Here is a 19,234-nt window from a genome sequence, read left to right on the forward strand (position 1 = left end):
AAAATAAATGCACCCTGTTACTCCCCTTCCCCCAGAGAAACGGCTGAAAAAGAAATCTACTCAATGCAAAGTGGACAGGTTTCTTGACCTGTACAGTGAACCTGCAGGTGATTTCTTAAAGAAAGAAAATGCCAACAACTACAGTAATCTAAAGAATAAAGAAAGAATTCCTCCAAGTCAGAAACATCAAAATAAGCCGTGAGTAAGCCACCCTGAGAGTACTTGGGAAATTCCGAACCTTCTGTGTGTGTAAGTGCAAAGTCATAGAAGGCATGCTTAGAACAGACAAAACCGCACAGGAAGTAGTGCAGTTGTGTAGTGTCTTTCCTTCAGCGCTGCACCTGTTTCTGGGGTTTGCATCTGAAATACTTGGCCTCAAGTCTCCCCCTGTGCACAAATGTCTTCCATGGTCCCCTGAGAACAATCCCTCCCACACCTGCAAGTGCATAGGAAGTTTCCCTGCTTTCACAACGTGATTTGAAAAAGGCAAAATACCCAAACCATGTATGTGTTTGCTACCACCTTTTGTCCCTTATAGCAAGTCTTCAAAAACACACAAAAACTTAACGAAATTCGAATTTACATATTTTAATGAGAAAATATTATTTAGACTAGGTCATAATTTAATGTAGACACCTTTTAAAACTCTGTCTTAAAATGGGCATGCTGGGAACAAGGACATCAATATTTAAAATGCCATGCGAATTCTGTGCAGAAAGGAAGAAAAATAAAAGGGATTTTTTTTTTCACAGCTTGGACAACACTACAATTTCTTTTTTAAATTAAGCAGGTCACAATGGAACAACTATGGGGTTGTTCTTTTTTTGTTTGTTTGTTTTCTGTCAATTACCTAGAATGCTAAAAGGAACATACCAAACCAAAGTGCATTTTACACAGTGTAAATCATTCCTATTTACAACTCTTTGCAGCCCTTTAGCTTCACGGACAAGTTCTTTTAACAGAAAGATCTGTCCAGAGGACATCTCTGCTGACATCCCCTTCCCGTTCCCAGTCGGTTCATCTACATACTTCCCCACTCGCCCTAGGGGTTTCTCCCTTGGGCTCAGTTCACGTTTCTTTCTTTCTTTCTTTCTTTTTCTTTTTTCTTTTCTTTTTCCTTTTCCTTTCTTTTCTCTTTCATCAAAATAAATAGCTAAAAAGGTCTCTAAATAGTAAGAAAGTTAACATCCCAATTAACTTCCCCCATTCTCTCCCTACCTCCTTCCCACCCCCAAAGCTGGCCAGAAGAGTAAACATTCACATTACAACAGGTAATTGTAAAGAGGACTCTACCCCCTCGCCCCTAGCCTGGCAGATTCTCAAGTTCACTGTTTACATTTTTTTTTTTTAAACCGCGCGCTTTGTAAACAATAACGGTGACTTTTAGCTGTGTTTTACTTGTGTGTCTGGCAAGCATCCTCCGGAGTTTTAGCAGCCTCTCCATTCCCAGCTAAGGGAGCTTCTGGCCGGAAACAAAACCCAGAAGGGGAAAAAAATCTTTAGAAGCCCGGGAGGCAGGGCCTCAGTCAGGGAAAGTAGCGGTCCGCCCATCCCGGCCTGATGGGCGGAGGCGATCCCGTTGGAGAATCAGTGAGTGGGTCCAGTGGCCACAGATTTTCAGGACCTAAGAAGATCCGGCCCTCTTCGTGCGGCTGCAGCCTGGGCGGGCTTCTGCTTCCGGGCAGTGTCTCTGGTCTTGAAATTGCGCAGAGTCCAGAGCTCTGCCTCTCCAAGCTCAGAAGACGAGTAGTTTGTTTTGTTTTGTTTGTTTCTGTTTTCCCCGAGCAGGAGGGAGTCAGGGTGTTCCTGCCTGTTGGATGGGAGTGCATTTCAGGGACCCAGGAGGGGCCGCTTGGCTTGGGTTAGCCCCTGTTTTCTCTGGCGCCCTAGAGGGACCGAAGACAACTTTCACACGCCTTCCGGCAAGTTTGTGGTTTGTCTTTTGGGTCCAAAACCAAAAGTTCTCCTAAGAGCGAGGACTGAAGAAGGTAGAATGGGCAAGTCAGGGTGGCGGTTTTAGGTCGCGGAGGGCTGGACCCGGAGCAGGGAAGTGTTGAGAGGGGTGGTGTGGACGTGACCAAGCCGGAGCCCCAGCTTCTGTGGGTCAGTGCACGGCCACCGAGTGCAAGGCGGAGGCCGGGCTGGTGAGTGTCTCACTAGGGGTGGCGGGGCTGCTTTGGCTGGTGGCTGTCTGCGAGGAGGTGGGGCTGAGCGAAGGCGGCGAGTTCGAGAGCAGGGTGGGGATGGGTGCAGGCAGAGCTGGCAGAGAGGGCACTGCGGCCGGCGTGGGCTTGATGGGCACTGGGATGGCGGGCAACGTCTGGCCCGCGGCGTGGCACAGAGGCTTCAGCGGCACTCCATAGGCGCTGTAGTCGCCACTCGTCATGGAGATGGGGGTGGCCGAGTCGATCATACCGGCGGAACCGTACACATGTGGCCAGCCGGTGCCCAGAGAGCTGCCCATGGTAGTTAACTGGTTAGGGAGCGGATAGGCAGCCGGAACCGGCTGCATGGCAGAGAAGGCCAGCCCCCCAGGCATCTTGTACTCCCTCGCGATGATGTTCTCGATAGCAAAGGGATGCTTGAAGCCGGAAGGCTGCGCCACACCGCCCAGGTTGTAAGCAGCAGCCGGCATCTGCGGCAGATGCGTGCCCGAGGCGGCCAGCGCGCTGAGCCGCAGCTTAGCCTGCTGCTGGAGGTACTGCGCCGCGTCCGCCGGTTTGCTGGGCGCCAAGTGGTCTGACTTGAGCACCTTGAAGCGCTTGCGACGCCGCAGGAAGCTCCCGTTCTCGAACATGTCCCCGCAGCTGGGATGCAGCGCCCAAAAGCTGCCCTTGCCCGGCTGGTCTGGCCGCCTCGGGATCTTGATGAAGCAATCATTGAAGGAGAGATTGTGGCGCAGGCTGTTCTGCCAGCGCTGCGTGTTCTCCCGGTAGTAGGGGAAGCGGTCCATGATGAACTTGTAGATCTCGCTGAGCGGCAGCATCTTCTCCGGAGAGCTCTGGATGGCCATGGCGGTCAGCGAGATGTAGGAGTAGGGAGGTTTCTGGTCGCTGTACGTGTTGCGGCCCGGCCGAGGCATCTTCTTGCTTGGCCACTTGCTCAGGGTCTGCGCGGCCCGGAGGACTGGTCGGATCTGAGAAGGGGGAGGTGATGGAGAAGGGCAGCGTAGGTGCAGAGACAACGGCGAGGTCACTCAGGCCGAGTCACAGATACAGGGGGTGGGAAAGAGGGGATTCGGGTGCCAGCAACTTTGCGCACCAAATTAGATAGACTCAGCTAGGGTAAGTGGAGAGGGGAAGACCGCGAGCAGCAGAGAGGTTTGCAGGAAAGTAGGTAGGACCTGGATTCAGGGGAGGGGAACAGAGAAATAGATGCTCACCTTAAAGTTGTTCCAAGTTGCTGGTCCGCATCCGGGATGGCGTGGCTGGTAGCCGAGTCCCTCCCTGCGCGCGATCGGAGCGCAGCGTCGGGGAGCAGTGAGACTCTCTGCCAGCTAGGCTTGGACTCAGCCCGGTAGAGCTCCTCTCTGCGGGCTCCGCAGCGCGCTCCTGGGTCGTGCGCCCTGCTGGGAGACCGAACTCGGCTGCGGAGTGCCCGTGAGGACAGTGGCAGACGCCGCCTGGGGATCCAGAGGACGCTGCTGTGGTGTTCGTGGTTCCGCTGAGCTAGGTGGCTGCCTCCATGTCCACCCTCGAACCATCTGATAGTTTTAAGCGGTGACAGGAGCAGAAAAGACCCCTGTAGCGGCGCTTCATTAATGTGCCACTTCTTAGCTATCGTATGACAATCGCCTTGGGAGGAGGAGGAAAAGGAGGGGGAGCGGGGGCTGCAGAGGGAGGGGACTGAGGGAGAGGAGAGAGAGCCTGACCAGCTCTGGTTTCTTTCACACCTATTTACATGGACACCTTGGCCAATAGGAATCACTTCCAGCCGAAGACTGGGAGACCGGGAAGAGCCTCTGCCGCCCGCGGGGAGCGGGCAGCGCCCACCGGTGTGCGCGTTGGGAAGGTATGAGCGGGGCGGCGCGCGGAGCCGACTGGCAGGCGACCACTCACACTCTCTGAGCTATCTGCCGCGCCAGTGGTGTTTGACATGGAAATTGCTCGGCTGGGGTATTCTGTTTCCTCTGCTTTGTACCGGGTTTGTATTGTTAGCTAACTTATAGCACAGGCTTTCTCCTGAAGGGCGACCTTTCTACTTTGGTTACCACTGCGCGGGGTTGATTGGATGGGTTGTTCAAATGGAAACCTGCCTCGCAATCCTACCCCCAGTCCTGCAAGAGGCAGGTAGAAATTTGTCTGTTGCTTTTAAAAGGTGGTAAGGTTAATAGACGCATATAGATAGATATATTTGGACAGCTGGGTAGATAAGTCCGTTTTGAATGTAATATATATATATATATATATATATATATATATATATATATATATATATATATATATTGAGCCTAGCCTTTAATGGCTGAGCCATCTCTCCAGGCCAAGGTAAGTTTGGGGTTTTGTTTTTTGTTTTTTGAAAAGAATGGATGAATGTATTAGGTTCTGCTTTAATACGATTTTCAGCGATTTGATGGGCACAAGGACGTTGAGGGTAAACTGAGGCAAGGCAGCGTGTGGGCCTGGGGGGGGCGAGTCCAATGTACACTATGACTTCCGGGTCTCCTTTTTCCAGGTGCTTGCGAAGTCTGAGGTTTCTTGGAAGTCAGCGGGTCAGCATTTTGCAGTCCCCTCCCCCTTTTTACATGGGAATAGTTTCTTTAGAGTTTATAGAACGCCATGAAAAGACAAACAGTGCCTGCTGAGACCAGCGAGGTTATTTTGGGGGGGGGGCACGTGGCACCGGTCACTGGGCCTGGAGAGAGTAGCGGGCTCCTTCGAGTTCATATTTGCCTTGTGAGGATTAAATTAATCATTAGTATCATTATCATCATCATCATCTTCGTCGTCGTCGTTATCATCAAACTGTTAGGGAACAAACCGCGACTCAACCCGTCGGCTTGCACGCAATGAGTACAAGCCAGGAGTTCCATGCTTTTCAGCGCTTTCCGGAGCCTTTGTGGTTTTAAAAAGAACCCCATGCCACTAGGTTAAATACTTAATACCTACAGCCTACACAGAACCGTCTTTAAACTCCGGAAAACTCTTTTTTCTCTTTTCTTTCTTCCTCCCCCTCCCCCATAGGAGCAGACTGATAGTTGTAGTGTGACGTTTGTTACACTTTGAGTGACAGTAGAGCATCAGTCTGTGAATAGCAAGAAAACCTTTCAGTTTCCGAGAGCGTGCGCGCGCGTACACACACACACACACACACACACACACCCCTACTCACATAACTTCATTAACCACAGTTTCGAAGCCGGTCAATAACTCACCAAAACGTAACTTAAACACGACGAATTTAGGAGATTAAACAATTTCATTAATATTGAAATGGCTCTGGCGCCTGGGCTGCCGCGCTTTAGATGCAAGCGCACGTTTTTCAATATTAACAGAGTGCTTGAAGGGAAGACTCAAGTCACCTTCTTAATTCGGAAAAAAATAACCAGGAGGAGGGAGGAGGTGCGAGCAGGGAGGTGGGGGTAGAAGCATTGACCTGTCTCTGGGGGCAAGGCTAGAATCGGGCAGATATGTGGATTTCTCTTCTCCAAAGATTAAATCAGTTGGACCCTAGGCCCAGTTTGGGCCAGAGGCAGCCCTACTGGACTGAGCTGCGCGCGCGCTACAACAAACTAAGGTTTGGTGGTGTTTCTGCGCGTGCCCGGGTTAGGCTCCAGGGCCTGCAGTGGGAGGAGCTGGGAGCGCCAAGGGGTGGGGAACCCGAGGGGCGTTTGAAGAGGGATGGGAGTTCTGGTCCGTGCCTTGCTTGCTCCAGACGTAGCTTCGGAGGCACTAAAGCAAGCGCGGCTTTAAGCCAAGGTAGGATTGCTCCTGGGTGGAAAGGTGCCGGCTTAGAAGCCCTTGAGTATTTTAAAGATTCCCTTTAGCAAACATGGATAAAATATTTATGGTGATTGAATCCCAGATGGTAAAAGACCTTCGTCCCTACCCCACTTCCCCAACCCTACCCTTAATGACAACCAGTAAGATACTTTCCTACCCGGTCTGGGTGCACGTTAATGGTGAGGAATAGCGTACTTACAGTGCTTTCTTAGTTTAACAATTGGCATTTTGTTGTCCTGCAAAAGGGGCCTTTGTGTGGCTGTCGAAATCACTGCTCAGAGCAAATAGAAGATTAACTAAATTCTAAAAGTGAAAACGTTCACGGGGGAAAAAAAAAACCAAAACAATCACTTTAACTTGGAATAAATCTTTGTTCGTTTCCCTGGGGAAAGTTGTCACCGCTGAGTCCGTGCAATATTACAAGTAGGAATTGATGTTTGCGGAATTTTCAGTCTGATTACTTTGGAGAAGGAAGCTGAGGCTCACTGCCCATGTTTAGGGTTAATCAAGTAAACAGAACTTAATCGCTTACGTTTGCCTTGTGAGGGGAATGGAGCTGTGAGAGGTGTATTTAACTCCCGAGCGTTGCTGCAAAGTTCTACCTTAGTTCCTGTCAGAGGTCTTCAAAGCCCTAGGGAGGGAGGGTGGTGTTGCAAGCTGTTTACAGCATTTTAAGGATGGTTTTGTAAAGAGACTGAATGCTTTCCAGAAATCTTGAAAAAGTGCGTCAGAGTCTTTTGTACAAAACCCAAAGCCAATAGAAGCTTGGTGGAGGTGGGAGGGGGCAACATCCGACGGGGGGGGGGCTTAAGGAGTTGTTGGGAAAACTGTATAAAACACACACAAGTCAATTATACCCCATGTGCCAACCAAATGGTGATCCCCTCCAGCAAGGACCGTTGTGGACTCGTCAAGCCCACCGCCTACCACCTTTCTCCGCTGAAAGTTTGCTAGAGTCTTTTCCCATAAGCTGGACCACACACGGCTGCAGATTTTGCAATAATTTATGCTAATTTCCTTCCATAAATCCACAATTCGCTTCAGTGGCACCCGAGCTGCCGAGGGAGTAAAAAGGAGACAGAGGGGTGACAAAAACAATATTGATTTTGATTCCTTGTGTTGTTAAGCAGGTGTGTGTGTGTGTGTGTGTGTAGGTGGGGCTGGCTTATGGGGGAGGAGATGGCTCCGGGAGAGGAGAACCCTCCCCTTAGCCATTCCCTTCCTCCAACCCAACAAACACAATCCAGAAAATAACCGCGCCCAGTTTGTTAATATTTACCAAAGCGGATAGAAGGTGGCAGGAACGTACCCAGCAGTTTCTGAAGGTTTCCCAAACGCCAAAAACAATCCCCGTCGCCCCTACTCGGAAAGTGAGCTACAAGCAACCTGCAGCGACAAGGCTGAGCCGGGCTTTGCCCCCGCGGTCCTGCAGTCAGTTTCTCCCGCTTATCCCCTCACTTTCCTGTATTACCACTGTCCCTCGCTTCTCTCTTGCTCTACCTCCTGTTCGCCTATCGGCGACCTGGGCTGATAGTGGGGCAGCCGGGAGGACTGAGGACTGGCGTGCAGAGGTAGCTGAGGTTTTAAGAGTCTTGTGGGTCTTCTGTGACGCGCCCCACTATTCCTGGTCGCCTCGGATATTTATTTGCTGCTACTGCTAGCTGTGCTCGCTCTGCTCGCTCTGAGAAACCCGCGCTAATGCACCGCGTCCCTTTGTCCCATCAGTCATTCTTGCCCAAATCCGCACTTTGGTGGCGTGAAACGACTTAGCTTTCCTTTCAAAAGGATTTGGTTCCCGGGGTATTCAGTACTAAACAAACTTCTTCAGCCTGTCAGTGGACAATTAAAAAAAAGAAAATACCGTGCTGAGTGTAGCAGGCTGTTTGTCCTGGGCATCTGTAACTACACCCCTCCACCACCAATACACACCTCATTCACCATCACCCCCTCCCCGCACGACTTTGCCTCGCTTTCCAGTTCTGGACCTCAGGAACACCGGCTTATCGGCTTGTCGGGTCTCTTGGACCGGACAGCAAGCACTTGCAGGTTTTAGGGCCTCAGAGATTCGCGCGAGACGCAAGAAGCATCCACCTTCGCTTTTCGCTAGCTACTTCCATGGGATTTTGTACCTGCCCGAAGACCCTGCCTCAGGAAGGAAGACTGAGGAGACAACGCACGGTTCGCTCTTGTGCCAACTGCCAACTGTGGTTGGTACCAATCGTCAATCTAATCTCTGCCAGCGGCCTCAGGGCTCTGTCACCATAGGAGTACACTTTTACACAGTAGCAGGGAAGATGCCTGGTAGGGAATATGAGAATCATTTCATCCGCTGGTGACTGCCACATGGGTGTAGAACCTTAACTCAGAACAGGAAGGCTGAAGTAAAACCTTCAACAAGTATTCTTATTGCCTACAATCCCGCTCCTTCCATTTGCTACTTTAGTCTCCCTGATTCCAAAGATTAGACTCCAATAGTCGCCCAATTCCCACAGTAAATACTCAGATCCCAACAGATAAGGGGTGTTGCTCCAATCCCTTGGTGCCCACCAAGAAAATTTTCCCACCAGGAAACTGAGACCTCTGGCTGTGTCACTCTTCCCTGTTTAGGCCAGAAGGGGAAATGAATTGAGCGACCACGCCCTGGACATATTACCCAGTTATCCACAGTAGCTGCTATAAGGTGTAGAGTGCCAGAGGCCTGGCTTTCCCTTCAACCCAAGCATAAAACAAATAGTAGCTAAAGTTGGGCGCTCCTCCTGCTGCACCACCCCCAGGCCTAAGAAAGGTTCTTTTGCACGGAGCAGGCAACTTTAGTGGCAGAGAGGAAACAGCTCTTTCCCCTGCTCAACACAATGCCATCTATTTGGAATCAGTTTTCTAAATACCAATTGGTGTTCGCTTTGCTTGTGATTTGCTCAGAGACCCCACAGCTTAAAATCTTAGTTTCCAAATCAAATGTCTACACAAACAGTTGCATAGATTTCATCTGAGCTTCACCGAGCCTGACTGTGTGTGTCTAAAAAGCATTTGCCAAATATCCCTGGAAGAATTTCTGCTGCGTTTGGCGACAACCCCCTCCCCTTAAGTTTTGCTTTGCACTGTGTGAAATCGAAGACGGAACTCCAAGCTATTATTTTTATTGGAGGGAATATTGCTAAAGCTACCTTGGTATTGAAGGGATTAACTTGCTTTTTCTCCCAGCCCCTAACTCTGGGGTTAAGACAGCAGTGGATCAACTGTATAATGTGTGCACTGTTCGCTCATTTGTACAAGCAGAACAAAGGTTGGACTAAGCCAAATTGCATTGCACTTGTGAACCGAGTCCCGATGTGAAGTATCTTTTACAGCGGGGGAAAGAGAACAATTTCGTGTATGTCTAAAAGGGAGAAACAAAGCCACTTTCTCCAGCAGCTCAAAGTGAAGTATCCAGGCGTGACATTCCCAGGGTGAGGAGGGACAAAAGCAGGGTCAGGGGGATGAAAAAGAGAATCAAACAGCCACTTTCACATGCGTGCCCTCAACTGCTGCACCTCTCCATAATAGGAAACAAATGTTGTAAAAGCGGGGATTGCTTCCATTCATTCAAAATAGCAAATGATAGCTAAACAACATTGTCAAAACTGAATCAACTTCTGTGCAGTACCACCCAGAAAAAGGTATTGTGTTTTGTTTAATAGCAGGGTGGAGCAAAGGTTTTTTTCCCCCCTTCTGGAGGGAAGGGTAGAAAAATCACCCTCTTTTCAAATCAACCTCTTTGTCGGGAAGTATTTGTTTGCTTAGATTTTTTTTTTTTAAAACCAGGCTGTCTGGCTAGGCACCATATTCTTAAAGTATTATGGGGAGAGTTGCAAAAGTAGTTTTTGTTGTTGGTGGTTTTACTTTCAGAAATTTTGCCAGCAGTTGAACAGGAAAACGTTTTTTCAACTTTTTTTTTTTAATGTATTGGGCGGGGGGGGGGGAGGATTGACTGCAATACTTTTAAAGCTTGAATACAATCGATCAGGGGGATCGCAGACTTTTGAAATGAGGAGTCTTTTGCACCCATCCTATTTTATTCTGTTTGCAACCCATCATACCAAATCTTCTTTAATTTGTTTTGAAAACAGGCAACCTGTGGGTCGCCAGCCTTAAAACCCTGCTTTGTTTTGTTTGTTCAGGCTGGGGTGGAGGCTTAAACGGGGTGGCCCTGTGCAGTATGTTTTCTTAATAGCAGAAACGGGTCTCTCTGTAAAACCCCTACAGCTTTCAGATGGAGTAACTCTCGACGTTCCTGGTTAGGTTAAAACTATTCATTTATTCATTCATTATCTTACTCCCCCCCCCCCCGTGTGTGTGTGTGTGTGTGTGTGTGTGTGTGCACGTATCCCCCGCTGAGCTGCCACCCACAAAGAAGGCTGAAAAGGAAAAAGGGAGAAAAGAAAGCCGCTGATCCTCTGGGCCTCCCCCCAGCAAAGAATGACTGGGGGCGGGGCTTAGAGGGGCCAGCTTGGCCTCTGGAGGTTGGCATCCTTGGGGGCGGCCTGAGTCCTTCCGCTGCTCCGTTGAAACTCACCTGGGACTAGGGCTGCGCACCCTCATCTTGTCACAGAAGCTGCAAGTTCGGGCATGGCACCCTCTGGGATCTCACTACCCTCACCTCCTCTGGACATTCCAGACGCCCTGGGGCTCAGCGGTGGGTCTCAGTTGGGATCTAGATGCCCTGAGTGTGCCTGTCCTTTGCGTACCCCCTTTTTCCTTTTTCCTTTTCCTTTCTGCTTTCCCTGTTCTCCCCTGTTGAAGCCAATTTCTATTCCCCTACCAAACTATTGTCCGCTTCCTGGAGAGCAGCCCTACGGGGGCTTTTTCTAACACAGCCAGCAATCCTAATTGCAAAAGGAAGAAAGAAGGAAGGCAGGGGCGGGGGGGGGGAGAATGGGGGNGGGCAGGAAACAAAAAATGCGAACCTCTTAACCCGACCCTTGAGCACACCACAAACTAGCACACCTCAGGAGCTAAGCAGTAGGCTGATGCAGGTAGTTGGGCAGTGTCCGATAAATCATCAGTCAGCCAGTTTGTTACAGGAGACCTCCGCCCTTCGCCTTTGGCAGGCGTTGATCCCTGCAAATCTAGTAAGCAAAGTGCCTCTACACATGTCTTTGCGTTTAGTTTTAAGTAAAAGTTTTTATTTGGGAAAGATTTTTGAAAGTAAGCATTAATGCCGCGGTTATCATTTTTTCCAACAGCTGCTTCTCCATCCTCTAGATAAATCTAGAACCACGGAGCGTTCTGTGATTCTAAAGAGGCGATTTTCTGTGGAGTGACAGCCATTTTTCTTTTAAATGGCGGCCGCCGCCTATCTGATTGGGGGAGCTGGTGGCATTCCTTTGGTTAGGTAAGCTGTTCATTCCTCGTGAGCTGCTTCTTTCACCTTCAAAACAGTTTGGGTCCATCGTTTTTAAGACACACTCCCAAATAGCCAGAGCTTGGGGATTTATTCGTCTCCTTTCCGTCCCTTATCTTCTATCTACCGATTTTTTTTTCTTTGCAAAAAAGGGGGAGGGGTTAGGCATCACACTAGGGGGTAAAATAGATGAGCCAGGCGTTATCCTCCATGTCCTACACCGCTTACTAAAAGGACTTCAAATCTCTGGCCATGTTAGCAAACTTATGTTTTCCTTTGATCAAGTCCTCTTACGCGCGACCTGTTGATGACTCGGAGTGGCAGTGCGCGGAGCTCCGTGGAGAAGCCGGTTATGTAAACTACTTGTGTATTTCACATTATCATCGAGCTATCTGGAGGCAATGTAGATTTTCTAAAGATCTAATGAATAAACAACCAGCAACTGCTGGCGGTGTAATTTACATTGTTAATGCCTACATATGTATAATAAATACGCATTTGTATGCTTTCAAATAAACTCTTTAGTTTTAAACCTGTGGTGATTTTTTTCCCCCGAAAAAGTAGGGGTGGGGGGAGTCTTCTTAAGAGCGCATGTCATTTCACTTCGCTGTGAGTTGGAGCCTAAAAGCGGGTCCGCGGTCTGGTTGTCTCTCCTACACGGCGAGGAAGCAAGATCCGCGCAAATGTGACGCGCGCTGGACTCAAGCGGGAGGGAAAAAAGAGCGTGCGCCCAGTAGCTTGTAGCTTTGCAGGTAGTGTGGCCAGAGCGCTTCCTCGCGGTGTGGAACCCGGGAGAGAGACCGAGGACAGTGCCACAATACCATCCAGACACCATTCCCTAGCTGTCGCCTTTTCCCAAGGAGAAGCGTCAGCGACCCCCGACTCAGACCGCAACCTGGTTGAGGGACTTGGGGTTGTTGATGAGTCGACAACCCCTAGAGAGAAAGTTTCTCCAGGAATTTCCAGATTGCTGTTTTCCCGCGTGCCTGTTCCCAGAGAGCATCTGGGACCAGCCTGGGAAAGGCAGGGAGAAAGCAATGGAGTCTTGGGCCACACCACCCGACTCTTCCCCCTGTATAGGGCAAAGGGCAACAGGAGCAGGAAGACATCTGGGAGCCACGCCTCCTCGGCCACAGAGTTGGGACTCAGCTCCCAGGGCTTGCTTTCTGATAATGCGTACCCTCCCTTGGCCACCTAGGTCAGCCCAGGCTTGGGCGTTTGATATCTTTCCCCTCCACCAACCAGGTGCCACTTCCTTAGTGCGCCTCAAGGCAAATGTCTTATCTTGTCCTGGATCTGGAATACATTATTTTAATTAAGTCTTTGGCGGTTTACTTTCCTCTGAGATCTGTTCCACGGTGCAATTAGGAACGTATTGGTGCTAGCTCGTATGAATATTCAGGAGCGTGTCAATTAATTAGCAGACAGAGGAATCTCATTATGGTGCTCAAAACCCTTTTAGTGTTAAGCAGAATTAAGGGGGTATTCGGCAATGCACTGGATTAGTGAATATTTTACTGTGCACTCATTTAACTTCATTATCGCTGCACTTACACTACACTCTGATTTTATTAATTAAATTGCTCATTAATTTGGCCAAAAAGGATAAAAGTTTTAATGCGCCACCCAATAACTTGGAAAGTAAACTTTCGCCCCGCTTAGACTCCGCTTCCAGAGAGGACCCACGACAACTTGCACAGGCGAGCAGCTCCCTTCTCCTTCCAGTCAGCAGCTTTGGGGAGCTCAGGAGCGCCAGCCCTGGACACCAGAGGTGTGTTAAGACGTCTGGGATAAAGAGCCAGGACCACGCGACCACGGGGATAGTTCATTCTCTCAAGGCCTTCCTGGATTGGCTGGAACTTCTGTCCTTAAGTATTAAGATAAATAAATTAGTAAATGAATAAGCCTCGCCCTCTGGGGTTGAATAGAGAAAGCGCGATTTGCCCAAATACCACACCTCCACCCCAACCCCCCCCCCTGAAAATGCCTGTGGTCAGAGCGCCCAGAAACTTCTGTGCACCAGACTAATAACATTTTACCAAGGAGAGCACAAAATGCATCGCTGCTTGAGATCCGGACAGGACCGCCCCCTAAGGTCTGGCGATCTCAGCCCCTGCTTTTGTGGCTGCTTGGGTCCTCCACCAGAGATCCCTGGCCCATGTCTGATGGCCACCTTCAGGGACTACCCGGGGATCCTTCACGTGATCCTTGCACCACCTACACCTCCCTCACCCTACCCCCAAAGGTTAGAAACACAAATATTAAAATTACTTGCACAAAGGGAACCGCTAAAGAGATCTCAAATTAATATGCATGTAAAATTAATTAGCTTCATTTCATGACATCAAAATAAGTACCTGGGAAACAGAACACCTTCTGGGCATTGGGAACATATGCTGGAATTAGAGTTAATTGACTAATTACATAAATTAGGCATTAATTTTGCAACACATCAAGTATAAAAGATATCTCAATTAATTGTACATAAATTACCAGGTAAAACCGGGCAATTGTTGGATCCATAGTCCGGTTCTCAAACCTCTTTGCTCCTTAAGGTGCCAAAGCCAGGCAGCATCTCATGCACACTGTGGCATGGGACAGGGTAGGGACTGAGGTGGGGGCTGCTGTGGGAACAAGATGAGCACCTGAAGCAGACTCCAGCTCAGGCTGGTGTCCTTCAGGCTAAGATTTCCACCCCCTGCCCCCACACGTCATTAAAACTAATTACTTGCAGTTCGATTGATCAGGTTTTGTCAGAGATGAAGATGGCCCTAGCAGTCCACCTTCCTTCTGTGAATGCACAGTCCCCTCCTGAAGGACATTAGTGTTTTCTGGTTTGACATTGGCCTGGGGTCACTTTGACTCCATCTGCTCTCCTGCTAAGTGATGCCTGACCCTGGGTTTCCCCTGATGGACTATACAGAAGACTCTCTGATCATTTTAATTCTTCACCCAGGAATCTACGTTCCAGGGTGGGATGCCAAGTGTTCTGAGTCTCTTCAGTTTGGGAATGAGTGTAAATTAAACCCAAGGAACCAATCCTTCCTCACTGGGGGCTGGTTTTGGTAGACTCCCTCCCCTCCCTCCCACATCCTTTCTTGGGGCTCAACGTACACATTTGATATAGTGTGAATTCTCAATTTGATTTTCTATGGACTCCAAGAAGGCTTTAGGGAACACACTAGTAAAACCTCCCACAACAAACCACTAGATGTAACGTTTGTTTTGACTTTAAGACAATTACCTTGTTGAGAGAATTATTAACAAATTTGGCACCCTCCATTTTAAATAAAGTAGAGTTATCCAAGGGGAAAGAGGCATTTGGGAGTGAAAAGTCCAGGCATGTGGAAACTCAGTGAGAGTAAAACATCTTGGTGATCACCAATTGTCACAGCATTGGGTTCTTTTGATCTGATGGGATGAGGACATTATTAAAGGAAGGACATTTCTCAACAACCTTTGTAGCTGTCACCATGTCCTTGGTAATTTGCACAAAACTAGTTTCATTTAGAAGCTCTTCCCCTATCCCAGCTCGCTGCCTTATTTCTCCAAAGATCTGCAGCTGGAGTTTGTTTTTATTCCAGTGCCAACATAGATAGGAAGAGATACCCTGAGAAAGTCTTTTCTTCTCCAGTGATATATCCTCACCAGGGTGCTTAGGTGAGAGACAGCACACATGGTAGTCCTGATTGCTGGTGGGCCAGAGAGAGCCAGGAAAACTGTTTACTGAAACACACATTCATCTTGATGGAGAGGTTTCCCTTGTAGCCAGATGTGGAAGGTACTTGAGGGAGATGCTGACAAGCGGTTAATTGTCAGCAGAACTAAAACGGACACTTTGTTTACAGTGGTGCGTGATTAATGGAGAGTAAATAAAACAACAGCTCTCTTTATAAAGTCACCATCCATGTTAAGGGGGAAAAAAGAGCTGAATGTCTGTAGGAATGAAAGAAGTGGCCATCCTGCTGAAAGGGTGGATTTGCCAGACTCTTGAAGCAACAGCTGGCAGTGCCATGCTTCCCAGAGAGGCAAGCTTTCCAGATGGCCTGCTTCTTAAAGAAAAAAAAAAAAAAAGAAGAAGAAGAAGAATCCCCCAAATTTATAGAGCTGGATTAAAAACATTTTTCTCCCAGTTATCCGAGTTTCCCATTTTTCTTATTAAGACATCACTCACCCCCCCCCCCACTCCCGCCCCTGTTATTTGTTTCTTAAGAGGTAACTCATTTAATGTGGAATGATTTTCAAAACAAGCCAGACAAGGCCGCCGGGTGCTTTCATTTGCAGGAAGATGATTCTGTCCCCTGGGACTCTAACAAATTGCAGAGCCTACACTCATAGCTTGTAAATAGCTTATGATGGGCCCCATCTACAAAACAGAAAATGTGTTCTAAGGTTTAAAATTTTTAATAATTATTATCATGGGGGTGTGTGTGGAACAGGTTGAGGTTGGAGCACACACTGCTATGCAAGTGTGGAGGTCAGAAGACAGTTTTCAGGAGTCAATTCTTTTCTGTCCTGCACAATCCAGGAATAGAACTCAGGTGGCTGGGCTTGGCATCGAGTGCTTTTATTCACTGAGCCATAGTGTGTGTGTGTGTGTGTGTGTGTGTGTGTGTGTGTGTGTGTGTGTATCCATTTTGCTTTTATTCCGGATGCCCCACTGTGCTCACCCTCCTCCTTGGCTGCACTGTCACTAGATAAATGTAGAGCTGCACGAAAAATGGACATTATTCATATTTACTACAAAGTCCAGTGAAGTTCAAACAATGGTTCTAAGGCACTAGGAAATACCTCTAGGTGGGGAGTTTCATCTCAGCATTCAAAAAAAACCCAACCAACCAACCAAACAAACAAATGAAAAGACTGAAAAAAAAACAAAAATAAAATCCCACAAACAAACAAACAAACAAACAACAACAACAATGATAGAAAGACTGTTGGGTCACCATCATTTCAATTAGATTCTGATAGACTGTGCTATATAAAAAGCCCACAGCAGGAATAACATGCAAGACTTGTTTATGATGTTAGAAAAATGCCTTCCCTCTTCCAACTCTCTTTTGAGGAAAGATTTCAATATTCTCCCGATCGATCCCCAGACAGAACCCTGGCTGTCCTGGAACATGCTCTGTAAACCAGGAGAAGTTTTGTTTGCTTGTTTGTTTGTTTTAAAGGGACAATACTTCTTTTTCTTTTTCTTTCTTTTTTTTTTTAAGATCTATTTATTTATGTTAGGCATATGAGTACACCACCATTGCTCCCTTCAGACACACCAGAAGAGGGCATCAGACCCTGTTACAGATGGTTGTGAGCCACCATGTGGTTGCTGGGAATTGAACTCAGAACCTCTCGAAGAGCAGTTAGTGCTCTTGACAGCTGAGCCATCTCTCCAGCCCAAGAATTTTAACTCAGAGCCTCTCAGTGCTCTTAACCATTGAGCCATCTCTCCAGCCCGATTTTTTTAAAACTACAGGAGCATTAACAGATGGAGAGAGAAACAAGGAGGGGCATCCACACCCCACGGGGGGGGGGGGCACGGGCTTCTGGAGAGAGAGAAAGCTTACTTTGGGGACTTGTCTAAAACTGTTTCCAGGATTGTTTGAAATGAACAAATAAACAAAAAGCCAGGAACATTTTGGTGAGAGGAAGGGGGAGAAAGAGGGGGACAGAGGAAAAGAAAAGAGGAAAAGGAAGAAGGGGAGGGAGGGGAGGGAAAAGAGAAGAAACTCACTTTTTTAACCTGTTCAGACCTCGACTTTTCTACAAACTGACAGTTTTCTTCGGCCTTGAGCTTTTTTTGTGCTCAATTCTGAAGGTGTCAAGCTAATGTCCCCTTTCTCATTTGTAACCTCCAGTGTAACTTTCACAGGGAAGTTAGCAGTTCAAAATATCCCTCACTGATGCAGAGCCAGCTGCACTAGGGCTCTGAGGGTGTCTGTCAGGGAACCTAAAGCCTGGAATTCATAGGCTAAAGGCTTTCATGTGCTCTGATAAAGTCATTTCAGAATTTTAAATCTCAATTGGTAAAAGAAAATACCCAAGACATCAGCATCAGCTCTTTAGACTGCAGGGTTTCATGTGGTTAAACTTTGAGATCAAAAAGAAAAGATATATTCGCCTTTGCTCCCTCTCCCTCTCCCCCTCCCCCTCTCTGTGTTTGTATGTTTGTGTGTAAATGTTTTGCTGTGTACAAATATGTAGGAGCACCACATGTGTGCCATACACTCAGAGGTCAGAAGAGGGTGTCAGATCCCCAGAAGTAGAGTTACAGATGGTGGAAAGACACTGCAGGTGCTGGGAACGTAACCAGGTTCTTTGCAAAAAGAAGCAAGTGCTTTTAGAGGCTAAACCATCTCTCCAACTTAAAGACACCCTGGGTTTCCACATCCACAAATTCAATCAGTTCTAGATGGGAAGCATGAAGAAACAGCTGCTCCCTAAACAATACAGTGTATGGACTATTCACATTGAATTTATGACGTACTGGCTGTCACAAGAAAAGTGGAAGGACAGAGCATCCAAGAAGGTGTGCATAGGCTGCACACAAGCACACTTCCATTTTTCTTTAAAAAGAGATGTATTACTGTCGCGTCCTCTCTCGACCAGCAAGGAATTCACAACCACCAGTTCTTCTAACAGCAGTTTATTCAGGAACCTTGAACAATCTTCATCATCTCCCTCTTCATCTCCCTTCATCTCCCCCAAGCCCCGGGCTACAAACCCTTTATACTCTCATATCCACTCCAATCACAGCAGGCCACGTCACCTCACCAGGCATGCGGCCTCAGCCAACCAGAAGAGCGGGAACATATCACCACCAAATATGGACCTGTTTACCACAAGCTCCATAGCCGACAGGTGCCATCTTTAAGGTGCAGCTTCGGGTAGCCCAGGGGAGAGGCTGTAGCCTCCTACATATTACTTTTAAAATTATGTGCATCTCTATCTCTATCTCTATCTCTATCTCTATCTCTATCTCTATCTCTATCTCTATCTCTATCTCTGTCTCTATCTCTAATCTCCTGATGTCCTGGTGTGTATGGGTGCCTGAAGAGGCCAGAAAATGGCATCAGTTCCCCTTGAGCTGGAGTTGCAGAGTTGAGAGCTGCCTAACATGGGTACTGGAAACCTAACCCAGGTCCACTACAAGAGTAATATGCACTTTAACAACTTGAACCAGCCAACTAACTCTCCAACCTAACTTCATTTTATTTATTTATTTATTTATTTATTTATTTATTTATTTATTTATTTATTTATTTATTTATTTGAGACAGGGTCTCCTATGTAACCCTGATTGTCTTGGAGCTTGCTATGTAGACCAAGCCGACCTCAAACTCACAGAGATTCTCCTGCCTCTGCCTCTCCACGGCTGGTGTTAAAGGTGTGCACCACCATGCTAAGATTTTGTTTTAATTAAACTTGAGCATCTGCAGATTTCTGATGTCTGTGGGGATCTGTGATCCAGTCTCTAACAAGTATACAGAGGCTCACAGAGAGTGAACTCTGAATAATAATGACTTCTAGCTGTGGAGCCTTCAAGAAGTGCAGTTCTGGGACCTCAGTTTTCTCTGAAAATTGGCACAGGTTTGGAAAGATCACAGCTGCCTCCATAGCACATCTCTTTTTAATATTGCTCACCCTTTACTCGTGTTCAGTTGAGCGTTCCAGAAGTTTCATAAAATAATTTAATGCAAAAACAGATAGGAGAATGCATCTCCTTCTGTTGGGCCATTTACAAGGGTATAAAATGAGGCATTTGTCTCCGTGTTTTGTTCTGGAAAACGTGTTTGTCTTTCATTAAGACATATTATTATTTACACTAAAATCCAGTGAGATTGGTATTATTGTAAGGTAAATTAATGTTAACTTTATTTTTAAAAAAGAATTTTTTGTTTTTGAGATGGGCTCT

At 47.6% G+C, this 19,234-nt stretch overlaps 1 protein-coding gene across 1 annotated transcript; it reads right to left on the minus strand.

Annotated features, from left to right (window-relative positions):
• Positions 1–1,137: 1,137 nt before the first annotated feature.
• Positions 1,138–3,719, minus strand: Foxb1 (forkhead box B1). Its single transcript, XM_021207434.2, has 2 exons — positions 3,383–3,719; positions 1,138–3,136 (listed from the first exon to the last, which is right to left on the minus strand). Exon 2 carries the CDS (start codon positions 3,080–3,082, stop codon positions 2,105–2,107), a length of 978 nt encoding a protein of 325 aa, XP_021063093.1. The 5' UTR covers positions 3,083–3,136; positions 3,383–3,719; the 3' UTR covers positions 1,138–2,104.
• Positions 3,720–19,234: the final 15,515 nt, after the last annotated feature.

The sequence above is a fragment of the Mus pahari genome, chromosome 10 (genome assembly GCF_900095145.1).
Source record: "Mus pahari chromosome 10, PAHARI_EIJ_v1.1, whole genome shotgun sequence".
Classification (NCBI taxonomy): Eukaryota; Metazoa; Chordata; class Mammalia; order Rodentia; family Muridae; genus Mus; species Mus pahari.